The 15,143-nt window shown below is 37.7% G+C and overlaps 2 protein-coding genes across 2 annotated transcripts; one reads left to right on the top strand and one right to left on the bottom strand.

Annotated features, from left to right (window-relative positions):
• Positions 1–466: 466 nt before the first annotated feature.
• On the top strand, positions 467–3,815 carry hmox1a (heme oxygenase 1a). The gene is made up of 7 exons (XM_016242977.1): positions 467–713; positions 795–837; positions 1,099–1,210; positions 2,309–2,524; positions 2,617–2,889; positions 3,424–3,472; positions 3,554–3,815. The coding sequence occupies exons 2-7, from the start codon at positions 797–799 to the stop codon at positions 3,679–3,681; spliced, it is 819 nt and encodes a 272-aa protein (XP_016098463.1). The 5' UTR covers positions 467–713; positions 795–796; the 3' UTR covers positions 3,682–3,815.
• A 1,104-nt stretch (positions 3,816–4,919) lies between these two features.
• On the bottom strand, positions 4,920–14,314 carry mcm5 (minichromosome maintenance complex component 5). The gene is made up of 14 exons (XM_016242968.1): positions 13,958–14,314; positions 13,274–13,400; positions 12,823–12,951; positions 12,480–12,652; positions 12,177–12,332; positions 10,798–10,967; positions 10,538–10,709; positions 10,339–10,450; positions 6,119–6,262; positions 5,946–6,011; positions 5,656–5,832; positions 5,457–5,569; positions 5,239–5,367; positions 4,920–5,094 (listed from the first exon to the last, which is right to left on the bottom strand). Exons 1-14 carry the CDS (start codon positions 14,125–14,127, stop codon positions 4,920–4,922), a joined length of 2,013 nt encoding a protein of 670 aa, XP_016098454.1. The 5' UTR covers positions 14,128–14,314.
• Positions 14,315–15,143: the final 829 nt, after the last annotated feature.

Below are 15,143 nucleotides of genomic sequence, written 5' to 3'. Positions count from 1 at the left end.
AAATAATTTTTAAAAACACAATTTATTTATATAAAGTGTTAATTTTCTTTTTAAGGACTTTATTTTAATTTTCCTGTTTCTTTATTTAATCCATTTAAAATCTTTTTTTTGTTTGTTTTTTTAATAAAATATGTATTTTTAATTGCATGGAAAAAATGACTTTGTAGTCCTTGTAGTCTTTTCTCAGGCAATAAGTAACTGTGTGCATTGTCATGGTTTTGAGGTTTTAAGGTAGTAATGCTTCACTGGCTGCTGTGTCATGTTTAGAAACACCAATAGCGAAAAACTAAACAGCACAGTCATGAAATCATAGTTCACACTCAAGACACCCACAACACAGACACATTTTAACTTTATAAGACGTACTACATTTAATAATATACTTTTCGACACACTTTATAACCTTATAAACAGACGGATTCAAACAACTTGCCATGCTGGTGGATTTGTTTAACCTCACGTGACTCGCATTGCTCAGTCGCGAGAAACTGCTGAGATTTCTCAGTCGAAAAAACGCCCAGTCATGGTTAGTGTAAGCATGTGGAACTGCCTCAACATTTTCACTTCCCTTCTCGCGAAATCTAGTGACTCAAATAGGAAGGAGAACGTATAAAAATGAAGCGAGGCGGTCAGGGAAACCATAGCCACAGCGAGCACTGTGAAGGCAATACAGGACGACAGATAGACCTCCTGCAAGAAACACAACAGCACAAGTAAGACCATGTCAAAACTTCATTTATATCCGTTACAGGGTACACATGGTGACATCTGATAACAAATATCTGTTGTTTTAGGAATGGAATCCACGAAAAGCAAACCAAGAGATGCCACTGGCAGGTAAAATGCTTTTTCTTTTCATACAGCCGCGATATTTGAATGAAACCACATTCATTTCATCATAATAATTATGACTACTATTCAAGCCCGAAGTAAATCATACCAAAAATACGAAGCAGATGTGTAGCAATTGCAGATGTAACGTTAGTGGATGTTGCAGTGCTAGATATAATGAAGACAAGTCGAGTGGGTGACTCTTACCAGCATAAGCTTATCTGTTCAGTTAACTGCTAATGAGGGATTGTGGCTTGTTTCCTCCAGTGATCTGTCTGAGCAGATAAAAGCAGCCACCAAAGACATTCATGTCAGAGCTGAGAACACACAACTGATGCTCAACTACCAGAAAGGACAGATCACGCAAACACAGTACAAGGTAAACCTACAGAAAATCAAGAAATGGTACCAGATGAACTATAAAGCAAACAATAACAGGACTTAAAGTAATGTTTTAGAACATTCAAATATGAACCAACAAAAGATCATGGAAGCACATGTAACATGGCAGTTCTATGTAAGTACCTTAGGGTTCTAAATATACCATGGCATATTTAATGGTATATTTAACAAATATAGTATTCTGAGCTATGGCTTGTATCAAACTACCATAGTAATTCCATCTAAGGGCTAATAACTGATTGATCTTCGATTATTTTTGATTATTAATCAATTTACTGGATAAAAATAGTAAACATTTATATTTCTAATTATATTATAAAAACATTTTATTTCCTGTAACTCAGTGAGTTGAGAATGACGCTGAAAATTCAGCTTTGATCAGAGGGATAAATTACATTTGAAAATATATTAAAACAGAAAAGTTATTTTAAATCGTAAGAATGTAATATTGCTGTTTTCTGTTTTGAACTTGACTTGTCAAAAAAAAAAAAAAATCTTACAAAGCCCAAACTTGGTACTTTTTATTTTGAGAGGGGAAGATATTTTGTACCATTATATTATAAAAACATTTTATTTCCTGTAACTCAGTGAGTTGAGAATGACGCTGAAAATTCAGCTTTGATCAGAGGGATAAATTACATTTGAAAATATATTAAAACAGAAAAGTTATTTTAAATCGTAAGAATGTAATATTGCTGTGTTTTCTGTTTTGAACTTGACTTGAAAAAAAAAAAAAAAAATCTTACCAAGCCCAAACTTGGTACTTTTTATATTGAGAGGGGAAGATATTTTGTACCATTGCGGAAAATTATTTTTTGAGTTTCTTCTGTTGATCACAAAAGAGTTACATTTATAACAATTAATAACAAAAGATATTTTGAATAATGTTGGTAACCAAACAGTTGGCTTCCATGCTACACATTTGGCACAGCTTGAGGTGGAGTAAATTGATACATTTTTCTCTTTTGTTTTTATGGGGGGGGGGGGACTATCCCTGAAGACGTCTGAAGTACAGCCACAGTAATTTTTTTAAGTACTAAAAGCTATCTTTAACTATGTAAATGTATGTTTCCAGCTCCTGCTGTGTTCTCTGTATGAGATCTACCGAGCGCTCGAGGAAGAGCTGGACAGGAACGCCGATCATCCTGCGGTTCAGCCCATCTATTTCCCTCAGGAGCTGGCCAGACTGGAGTCTCTGGAGCTGGACCTGGAGCACTTCTTCGGACCCCACTGGAGAGAGAGAGTAACAGTGCCTGCTGCCACTCACAGATACACCCAGAGATTGAGAGAGGCGAGTCTGAGAACAATCTCTTTAAGGAAATGAAATTGCATTTACGTTCCAGTGATTCTCATTCTAACTCTGTGCTCTCGGTTCCCCTTTAGATTGGCAAGAACTGCCCGGATCTCCTGGTGGCGCATGCATATACGCGCTATCTTGGTGATTTGTCAGGAGGACAAGTGCTGGGCAAAATTACCCAGAAATCTTTGGGACTGAGTGGCAACAAGGGAGTTTTGTTCTTCTTGTTTCCTGGAGTGACGAGCCCCAACAGATTCAAGCAGCTGTACAGGAGCAGAATGAACAGCATCGAGTTAACAGAGCAGCAGAGACGGGAAGTGCTTGACGAGGCCACCAGAGCTTTTGAGTTCAACATCGAGGTGAGCAATGACATCTTACACTCACATAAAAGAAATTCATACTTTTATGTAGCAAGGATGCATCCGTTTGATCAGAAGTCGCAGTAAAGACAGTTACATTACAAAAGATACACGTTTCAAATAAATGCTGTTCTTTTGAACTGTCTATTCATCAAATAATTCTGAAAAAACAAAATCCCAGTTTCCAAAAAAAAATTAACGGTTTTCAACAATAATAATGCAAAATGTTTCTTGAGCAGCAAATCGGCATAATTTAATGTGACTCTGAAGACTGGAGTAATGATGCTGAAAATTCAGCTTTGAAATCACAGGAATAAATTACATTTTAAATATATATTCAAATAGAAGTTATTTTAAATGGTAAGAATATGTACAGTATTACTGTATTTTTGATCAAATAAATACAGCCTTGGTAAACTCGACTTGTCACTTTTTTTTTCTTTCTTACAAACCCCACATTTTTTAGATATATAGAAAAGGAAGAGGTGAGACTTTAAAGGTTGACGTAATGTTTGTATTTGTCATTTCAAACAGGTTTTTGATGATCTTCAGAAAATGCTGAGCATCACAGAGGAAGCTTCAAGTGAGTTTCAAGAAATACGATCATTAAATGCTTTGAAACCGTAAATATACAAGATAATGATACTATTTTGCTTTTGTTTAGGTGACCAAGGAAATGACGCTGCAACCAAAACGGAGTCAAAAACCTTCTCCAGCTCTCCATTGCTACAGTTCGCATTGGGTGTGGGAATCACTTTGGCAACTGTTGGAATGGGAGTTTATGCTTTTTAATTCATAAGATTTTCGACCATTTTTAACGTCTTTATTCTATGACGACGAGGTCAAATCTACAGGCTGATCTTTAATAAACATTAATCATGGATATTATAAAACATGCACCCAGTAATAAATCAGGTGCAAGTAATTTAAAAAAAAAAAGTGTGAATTTTCAAATAGTTTGAGAAAAGTATGTTAACGCTCACCTTTTTAAAATGCTCATTTACCTTTGTAACGGCTTTCAATGTATTTCTGTGAAATGCAATAAAGCTATTTTTTACGTTCAACACTGATTTGTCTTTTTTGCTAAGAGAGACAAATAATTTCTTAAATGCTTTATTATGTTGACCATACATGACCATATCTTTACTTTGCCACAGACCTGACAATCAAATTCAATTTTCCACTGAAAGACAATCTGGCGCTTCTGAATCAGCGACTGTACGTATGTTTTGTTACTAGTTTAAGTATTTGCTATTGACTGTTCAAATGCGGAGTTTTGCGCAGTGCAGAGTGACGTGTCGCGTGTGTGTGTGTGTGTGTGTGAGGGGAACAGGGTCACATCACAGGAGAGTGAACTGTCTGTCAGAAATCATAGCACGTCAGCTGTCTTAACCACGGCTTGTGTACTGCATCATCACTGTGTCTGTCACGCGACTCTGTTGCCCTTTCGGACTTGAACTGATGGTAAAACTAACGACATTATTAACTGTCTTGATATTTACTTTGAAATCTGACACTCGCGATTATGGTAAGGGGCGTTACATTTCCGACGCGTGCTTGCAGTGTTCGGCCAATCACAATGCACTGGGTCAGCTGCCCAATCAGAGCAGACTGCGCTTGTCAAAGGAGGGGGCTTTGTAGAAAACTAAGCGTTTGAGAGAGGCGGGGCATAGAGGACAAACAGTAATGTACAGTATTTGAAAAATAATGTGTTTTTTGAACATTAAAGCACGTCAACATATTCGGTTACACCAAATACACAAAATAATGATCTTTAAAAAAAGCATCATATGACCCCTTTAATGTGGCTTGTAGTCATTTTTGCAGGCTAACATAATTGAGGATTTGTCAACTTGGGAGAACTGACCCACTACCTTTTTTTTTTTTTAAATATTATATATATAAAATTATTTTTTCCCCAAAACAGATTATTATTTTTGATTTAATAAATTGATCTGGCAATCAAATGAAATTGTTTTAAGCGGCACTCCTAGTCCTCCATAAGAAATCTACTGTGATAATACTGCAGTTTATTCCCGGCCTGAAAGACCAACACACTCACCGGACAGACTGCCGGACAGAGCCGCGTCCAGCGTGGACACCTGGAAGAGTCTCAGAGACTCGTCCACCTCTTCCTCTCCTGCAATGGGCTGCAGCTTCATCTTAGCGAGAGACTCTGCAATGCGCACCACAGCCTCAAGCTGCCTGCAGGACGACAGACCACCAACTAGTTAACATCAACAAGTGTATACTGTAAATAATTACATAACTACATGCAGGATGTATAAATATACATCTAGGAACAAAATGAGTAAAGGCAGGTGTCATAACAGTGAATAGAGTGCTCACCTGACAGTGATGGGGATGGACACACGTCTGTCGGTCTCTCTCTCATGTTCCTTCGCTCCGCTCCTCATCAGCACGTACCTGTTCTTCAGTTTCTCTGCGGCAGCCGCAGACAGACGAGGTCCACATTTCCTGTGTGAGTTAATGCATTATTATTTTGATATACAAACACAGATGAATGCTATTTCACACAGTGTTTATAGACTATGATCCAGACTTACGTTCTGCAGTAGGCGACATATTTCTTCAGCGTGGCCAGAGGAATCTCTCCCTCGACACCCTCCGTCTGCGTCTGAGCGCTCAGGTGAACGTTCATCACGTGCCGGGCCAAAGTCTAAAGAAAAACACACAGTGCATTAGTTCATGTAAAATCAAACTCTTCAATGGAATCCGTAAGCAGTGGTCGTTTTGTTCAGCCACCATGTCTCGTTGTTGGTCATGATGGTCTTTGATGATGAAGATCATGTCAAATCGAGACAGAATAGTGGGCATGAAGTCAATGTTGTCCTCTCCTTTTGTATCATCCCAGCGGCCGAACACAGAGTTGGCAGCGGCCAATACAGAGCAGCGGGAGTTCAGAGTGGTGGTGATGCCAGCCTTGAGGTGAACACACAAACGTTAATCAAAGAAATTAATCAGTCTAACGAGAACGTAAGCTGAAGAAAGTGGATTTCTATTGGTTAATGCAATCAAGTGAAAATGCCTGGTACCTTTGCAATAGAAATGGTCTGCTGCTCCATGGCCTCATGGATGGCGACCCTGTCATCTTCTCTCATCTATCAAAAAAGAAAGCAATAGTTCAGCATAAAGCCCAAAGCATTTCATAAGACTGCAAGAACACGACACGCATGTTCTGGAAATCCAGAATGCTTAGAAGTCCAACCTTGTCAAACTCATCAATGCAGACCACTCCTCCATCAGCCAGCACCATGGCACCACCCTCCATGACGAAACCACGAGTGTTGGGGTCTCGCAGCACTGAGGCTGTCAAACCAGCAGCACTGCTGCCCTTACCAGACGTGTAGACCTAACAGAGACAATCACTTTAATGCAGACTCTCCATCATAGGAAACATTTATGTAAGTGAAGACAAAGCGCACACACTCACATTTATCACTATATGAAAATTATAATTATAAAACTAAAACATACTGAATGTCAAAAATATTGAAATACATACACTGTCACAATCCTATATTAAATAAATATATAAAATTATGATAAAATATATTGCATCCCCTAGATTAAGTATTCATAATACAATTTATGATATGTAATAATATGACATGTATTATAATGATAAAATATAACGCATGCCACATTATAAGTAATCAACATACATATCCTACTTTGCTATATATATATATATATATATATATATATATATATATATATATACACACACAATTTACATTTAAAGTGCCCCTATTATGGATTTTTGAAAATGACCTTTCATGCAGTCTGTAACACAGCTCTAAGTGAATGAAAACATCCTGCAAAGTTTTAAATCTGAAAGTGCACCGTGTATAAAGTTATTGTCTCTCAAAAGAAAGAGTCAACTCTGAATCATTGAAATGAGTCATTTTTAAAACGACTCCCAAGCCATTTCATGTTGACGTCAACATGAAACATTAGCATATTGCCCGCCCACTTGTTGCTCTCGCAGACCTGGGAAAACTTGAATACTTGGTCTGAATGAAAATGCTAATTCATTTTTTGCCACTAGATGCCACTTCTGGAGCGGTAAAAATTAGAGCCAGATCGATATATCGTTTTACCGATATTATCAGCCGATATAAGCCTGTCGCAGATATATCGGTGAATATGCCGCCGATATTAATTTTTTTTTACAGAACATAACACAGATTAAATGCTTCTGAATGGCGTAATTATTTAGTTTGTCCAGCAGAGTGCGCTCCATTGTTTGCTACTGGTGACCCAGGTTAGTGTAGTGTAGAGATGTGCGGATAAGCTCAAACCTCACCCAAGTCTGCTGCTTCAAATTATCCGCCCGCCACCCACCCACACCTAAATGTGATCATCACATTACAATGATTCTAATTCTTAGTTTTGCATGATGATATAATGAATGGATGGTTCATTTTTAACAGCAGATTCAGTGACGTTAGAGACTAGAGCTGATCTGCGGATCACAGCACGCGTCTGCGGCGCATTAAAGCCTGTTGCGGCCACTCATTGCTGGTGATTACCAGTCACGCCGTGGCCCAGAACTCATGCTTATCACATCATATCGCTCGTGTCCGGTGTAGAATAGAACCCATTATAATCAGTGATGTTGTCTACACTGAATGCAGTAAACTGATGCCTCGTGCGGACACAAAGTTCAAATGATTTTCAACGGTCACTTTGTCGCGTCGCAGACACGGTGTCAGCATAGTTTGTCAGTACAGTCAGTAACATAGCAGATTGAAAAGTTTGTATCTTTTTGCTAGTATGCCTTTATCCTAGTTGGAGAGACTCAATGCCAAGTAAATAAATAACAATGTCCCCCGTCTTTTACTCTCACAATGAGCTTATATTTGTTTGCTACATTAGTAGGGCCCAATGATTTCCGCGATGCAGAAAACATGAATGGAATCGCGAAATCCAGTCTTAAAAACGGAATCGACTGTATAATGCAGAATTTCATGGAATTGGTCTTATTTTTGATGAATAAATAAAAAACAGGTCAGTACACACACACATATATATATATATACACATATATACACTGTATGTAGACTGTCTGTGAATATTAAACTGCAAAAAGACTTATTTAAATACGAATCCTCATATTCCGCATGTTTATTTGATTACCAGAAAATACACAACACAGAATTTGTGAAAAAATATTATTAATTATTATTATTTACTCGTTTTAGATGTTTACATTTGGAAAAGCTGTGCTTCCTGCATAAACCTGCCCCTGTTGGTTTGGCAGTAGCTTGCCCAACACAGTTACCTTGTTTAATTTCTTAATTCAAGATATATATTTTGTTCTATTTGTGTTAAGTTATTTATAACAATTGAAGTGAAGTTTACGGTTAAGTGCACTGATGTCAGACTCATTTTGAATAATAAAGTTGGTTAAATACCCTGCCTCCACTACATAGGCCTGTTTGTCACATCATTATAAGCGTTTGATCACCACATTTGAGTCATCATTGCAAAAAATGTGTTTATGTATATATATTCGGTTTATGTAGGCTATATACAGTACCAGTCAAAAGTTTGGACAGACAAATGGGAAGGGTGTCCAAACTTTTGACTGTACTATAGCCTAAACAAAGAATATCAGCCGATATATCGATATCGGTCTAACTTTCATTACTTAAAAGATAGATTAAATGAATGTTATGCCTTACATTTTTTAATACACAACAGAATTTCTGAGCAAAAAGGCTATTGTAAGAATAAATTAGACATGCTAAAACAGAATTTGGTAACAACACAAAAGGTTGGAAAAAATAAAACATTTCATAGGGCCCTAACCATGAAGTATTTGTTAAAGTTTTAATAAATTGATGTTAAATTGTTTAAGTTTCATGATTTTAATTAATTAGAAATGCTTTTTGATGAATCAAATCAAAAAAAATTATAATTTCAGAACCCTCCCCAAAGCCGTAAACACTGTATACATACATGTATATATGCTAGGGATGCACGATATTATCGGACAGATATCGGAATCAGCCGATAATGGCTTAAAATGTAAATATAGGCATCGGCCCGATATGAAAAATTATGCCGATATGTCTTGCCAATAAGAGGATTAACTCACATGTGCTCAGAATGTTTTAGCGATTAGATCACGTGAGCAGCGTGGTCACTCTTGAAACTAACTTTTGCCTGAATGATGATTAGAGTCGCTGTTTTGGATTGCTGCATTTCATTTGAGAACGCACGTACAAGATGATGCATTCGGTGCATGATAAGAGTCAACAGTTTCTAGCGCTTGCAGTATCAGCAGCGGCTGCCTCCCCCGGGTCCGAATGCCTGTTCGGTAAGTGTTGTATTTGCATAGGGGGGGCGCTGTTGGCCTACTTGTAATAAAATGAAAGTAAAACACACATATCACTAAAAAACTTGTGTTTCTGAATAAATAAAGCAGTATCAATATCATAAAATCATGAGTGTGTTTTGATTTAATTATAAGGTCAGAAGCTATAAAAGATTTTCAGAATTTTTAAAACTCTTTTGCCTTAGACCATCTACAAATGTTAAATTGTAATATAATATTACCACTGCATCTTTCTGAAGAAAAAAAATAAATAAAATTCAGTTCTTGATATTTAGTTCATCATTATTATTGAATTCTAACAATTAAGTTTTTGTTAAAAACGAACCAAAATTAAAAATAATTTGTTTATCATTTCTGCACAGGAGAGACTTGGGGTTGTTTCCAAACAAAAGAAAACATATCGGTATCGTCATCATCTATCGGCCAAAATGAGTTGAAAAATATCGGCAAAAATCCAATATCGTACATCCCTAATATATACAGTGGGTACGGAAAGTATTCAGACCCCCTTACATTTTTCACTTTGTTATATTTCAGCCATTTGCTAAAATCATTTAAGTAAATTTTTTTTCCTCATTAATGTACACAACCCAACCTGCCAGAACTGGAGAGGCTCTGCAAGGAGGAATGGCAGAGGATCCTCAAATCCAGGTGTGAAAAACTTGTTGGGTCTTTCCCAAAAAGACTCATGGCTGTATTAGATCAAAAGGGTGCTTCTACTAAATACTGAGCAAAGGGTCTGAATACTTAGGACCATGTGATATTTCAGTTTTTCTTTTTTAATAAATCTGCAAAAATGTCAACAATTCTGTGTTTTTCTGTCAATATGGGGTGCTGTGTGTACATTGAGGAAAAAAAATTAACTTAAATGATTTTAGCAAATGGCTGCAATATAACAAAGAGTGAAAATTTAAGAGGGTCTGAATACTTTCCGTACCCACTGTACATATTACACATTAAAAAAAATTATATATAACATTATAATTTTACAAAACATCTCTTTTTGTGTAGCATGTATGAAAAAATTCATTCGAATGGAATGAAGGCAAGAATATGATGGTGCATCTTTGTCACAGTCTTACCCCAATCGGAGAACATCTCTCCACAAACTTCAGCAACTGTGACTTGGCTGTGCCTGGATCTCCCAACATCAACAAGTTTATATCACCCCTGCGTGTCAAACCATCTGGCAACCTAACGAAAACAGTTCCATGCCAATTAGAAAGATGGCAAAAACACACAAGCTGGGAAGAGGAGGCAGTTTCTGTTTTCTATGTTTACCTCTTTCTGGAGCCCCCAAACAGAAGGCACACTATGGCTTTTTTCAGGTCGTCACTACCGTAGATGGATGGAGCCAGAGAGCGAGCGAGCGAGTCATAGACGGAGGGAGAGGAAGCCAGAGCCCTCAACTCCTCTTCCTCCTGAGGAGAAACTGAACCAGAGGCTCCACGGCCTGAAAGACGGTGAGAAGGACATGAGAATGGCTAAAGACATGCTGTTTTCAACCAAAAAAAAACCCATTAGTTTAGTCCCATGCTCACCTGCTCCTTCAGTATCCACTTCAATGCCGACAACACGCAGGTACGCTGCTCGGATGCCCACACCTGCTCCCTTATCACGACCTTTGGCCTTGGTCTGCGCCACCTTCTTGATGGAGTAGATGCCCATGACAGTTACTCTGTTTCCTGGTACTACACGGTCGCATAAGTACCTGGGAATGGAAAAGTGGCAAAAAATTAAGGTCTTGAAATCTCATGATTTGATTATTGGGGTTATGACTTGATTTAAAAAAGATTTTAAATTTAGAATCAAATTTCATTTCAATATACAAAAACTACTGCTACGAAAAAAACATTTCTGCCGGTTTTTGTTCTGTGCCTTTCATTTCTGGATTACAGTGTTCAATGTACACGGTGTCAAAAAAAACAAGACATAGGCTATTACCAATCAAATTAAACCAGTATCGACAAGTCATATTTGCAAAGCAGAGGTGGCAAAATAGCTACATCTGAAGTGGCATTTAGGTATATTTACTATTTAATGCAGTCCACAGCTGGCATAAATGCATATACATTACACTTGAATTAAAAAAAAAAAAAAAAAAGTAAAACCTCAAATTTAACCAAATGAAATGACACTTTAAATATGCAACTAAAACATCCACTAGGTGGCAGGAAAAATCCCTGTCTTAATGAATGATTCATTGAGGTTCACAAAGGTAAAATATGCATCTTAAAGTGCACAAAGTTCTTCAAAGAATATTTCACCTAAAATGAAACATGGGTCATCATTTACCCTCTCGTTGTACCAAAACTGCATGCATTTCTTTCTTTCTGCAGAACAGAACAGTTTTGGTTCCCATTGATTTCCACTGGATTATTTGACCATACTGAACTGAAACTCTCTCGGAACTAACATTCTTCAAAATCACTTGCTTTGGGGTCCACAGAAGACAGACATACCAGCTTGGAATGACATGAGGCAATTAAAATGAGGACATTTTTCCATCTTTGGGTGAACCATCCTTTTAGTCAAACCATTCATTCAAAACAGCCGATTCATTCAGAAAATAAGCAAGTAACTTGCTGAAATCAGAACAGCATACTGACATGCTATAATTATCATAATTTCTGTCATAAAAAGACACAGTATAAATAGTAAGAACAGCATGCAGTTTCAAATTCAGCAAGTTTCTTTATGAACATGTCATTGAATCATTCAATCAAATGATTAGTTCAGATACGCTTGGAGATGCGCAATGGTTCTGCTCCAGCTTTGCTTAGAAATATTTTTAATTGACATTGTAACTGCTGAATTCTATTCATAATGCAGTGAATGCATGCACTCAAGCCATAACACATACAAAACAGTTTACAGACAAAAAAAAAAAATCATTTCTTCATCATGTGACAACTTGTACCGGTCGCAGTAGAGCTGCATGTGTCGTGGCATCTCTCCGTGTGGAACAGCATCAGGAGCTTCTTGCAGACGCAGAGTTTGGAAATCCACACACACGCATTTGTCCGGAATAATGAAATACGGATCCACGGGACACTTGACACGGCCCGCCTGCTCACTGTGGGACAAAAAAACAAAAAACATGCTACACTTATTCTGTATTAAGATGTAATTGTATTCAAGTTCATTGTCATTCAAGCATATACTGAATTAGTGCTACAGTATTTCTAAACAGAATGAAGCAAGTATTTTGCAAAACACTAACGTGTTGCACTTGCGGGGCAGAGCGTAACCCTGCAGTCCCGGTGGCAGAGGGATGTTGCTGATAACTGCTCTGCATCCGCGGCACTGAAGACACACTTTGGTGGCTTTGGCCCTCACAGCCGTAGAGGATATGATAATACCGGGAATCTTCACGAGACGTGACACCTGCTCCGACTGCAAAAGATGACAGAGACAGGCAGAAAAAACACTTATAAACTTAATATAGAAGTATGAACGTGGCACACTAAGGCACAAAAACACAAAGCTAGAAGTAGAGTAAAAAAAAATGCCGATTTGCATCTGATTTAATTTCGAATGGTCTTATTAGGAGTTTATTTCCTCACTTTCAGGTTACGGATGGAGGCCGGGTGGGCGTCGCTCTTCAGCATGACCTGTATGTCCTGCACAGTCTCTTCTCCTGCTGGCCGCGGACGCGTGACCTCATCAGCCACTTCCTGCGCCGCCTCCTCCAGCTGTCAATCAATCAATGTCAAATTAACAAACCGCTGATGTTCAAGTGGCACTTACGCATTTCATAAATATAATACACCATGCTGGAAAGTGATAAACACTTCATAATAAATTAGAAGTCTGTAATGAACCTGAAAAAAAAAGTAGAGTATTACATTAAATGTGTAAAAACAAATGTGTATTTCTTAGTTCAAAATAAACATAAAAAACAATAAAATATAATAAATAATTATTTTTAATTGTATGCTGTAAACAGATCCAACACAACTTCAGTAAGATTTCCAATATTTATATGGAAAGTTATTTTTGCAAGTGTGTCCTTACCAAAGGCAAGTTCTCAGTAGGTAGTTTATACAGACAGTCTGACAGATCTTCATCAAAACTGGCCAAATCCTCCATCTCCACCTCAATCCAGTACTCTCCCAAAGTATAGTGCCTCTTGAGTTCATCTCTGGAAACCAAAAAACACAATTAGCAGTGTTCTAAAGCATTAAAACAATATAAACAAAGATGTCTATCTAGGTTTAATAAGGTATTGTTCATTATATTAGGGAAAATGGAGTTGGGAAATCATTCGTTTAAAATGAATCGGTTCCTTCGAACAAATCGGTTCATTGAACCGATTCAAAACGATTCCCCGCTTCGCTAGTGCAACCAACTCATTTGCTCGCAGAATTCAATTTGTGTAGTTAAAATATATATATATTTATGGTTATGATGCACACCAGCAAGTACGTGAGAAACGTTTTGCGAAGACGATAGCCCAACATGCTATGAATCGATTCAACCGAATCACTCAAAAAAACAATGCGTTCGCGAATCGGACATAAGTTAAAGGCGAATCTGCAACAAATTTAACACGGGACAAAGATCGGATATAATAACAAATAATAGCCAATGATTAACACAGACAAAATATAGGTACTTGTTATGCAAAACGTGTTTTGTCACTGTGAGAAAAAGAACCACTAAGACGCAAGAAAAAAAAGCCCCGTGATATCGCAATACCTGTATTTGTAGGTGAATCCGGTGCGATCGGTGCCGACTCGGAATTGTCTCAAAAACTCACGGAACTTCTTTTTGATCTGGCTGCGTTTCACGACCCCCTCATCACCGATGCCTTCACCTCCTCCAAAACTGTCACTGTAATAAACTCCTGGATCATCAAACCCCGACATCCTGCTAATATTCTGACTCCTTGTAATAAACGATCAATACGATATTACTTAAATAAGTGCTTTCAATGCTAAGCTTAAATGCTGCTATAACACTGTGTAGATCAGAAACAACAGGGTGTCTTCCCTGCAACACGCGCACTGGATTTCGCGGCAAAACCTCTAGCCCTGCCTCGCGCTGAACTCAGACCCCACCCTCACTCAATTTTCCGACCCGCTTATTGGTCCACAAGGCGTTCTGACGAGTTACGTCACGAAAAAGGTGGCACCAAAGTGGCGTACTGGCGGGAAACACACAAAGCCAAGCGCAGGGACCGGAACTAGCTGTTCTGTTTGGCGCGGAATTTCAGCTTTTGTTGAAAGGAGACTAGCCAGCTTACAGTTCTATCAGCAAAATCTTATTTATATAAAAATTAATGTGAATAATTATGAAATAGAAAGCAAAGTAACTGTAAGGTTTTAAGACAAAAGTCCAATTACACAAATGTCACAAATCTGAATTTTTGTCTCTACACTAAAACTCAAATGTTATCACATAATTGTTACAGCAGTTTCGTAAGCAAGTGAAGTCAAAACCAAGCTGACATACAGAATACTAAAGTCAGATATGAAATAGTAGATTTTAGCTTAAAACTTGAACGGTGTTGTCAGGACAAGAGTTTTACTTGTAAATGTCAGGTTTTAAATGGTATACCTTAATTACAGTATTTTTGGATTTGACATTTAAATGACCTTTTTCATTTTAGAGGTTACATTAATTGTTTCTTAAAGGGGTCATATGATGCTTTTTTAAAAGATCATTATTTGGTGTATTTGGTGTAACAGAATATGTTGACATGCTTTAATGTTAAAAAAACACATTATTTTTCAAATACTGTACATTATTGTAGGTCCTCTATGCCCCGCCTCTCTCAAACGCTTCGTTTTCTACAAAGTCCCTCCTTCCGACAAGCACAGTCTGCTCTTATTGGCCAGCTGACCCAGTGCATTGTGATTGGCCGAACACCGCAAGCACTCGT

The sequence above is a fragment of the Sinocyclocheilus grahami genome, unplaced genomic scaffold (genome assembly GCF_001515645.1).
Source record: "Sinocyclocheilus grahami isolate Dianchi unplaced genomic scaffold, SAMN03320097.WGS_v1.1 scaffold679.1, whole genome shotgun sequence".
Classification (NCBI taxonomy): domain Eukaryota; kingdom Metazoa; phylum Chordata; class Actinopteri; order Cypriniformes; family Cyprinidae; genus Sinocyclocheilus; species Sinocyclocheilus grahami.
Note: the sequence above shows the minus strand (reverse complement) of the source record. Positions and strands in the feature narration are given on the sequence as shown.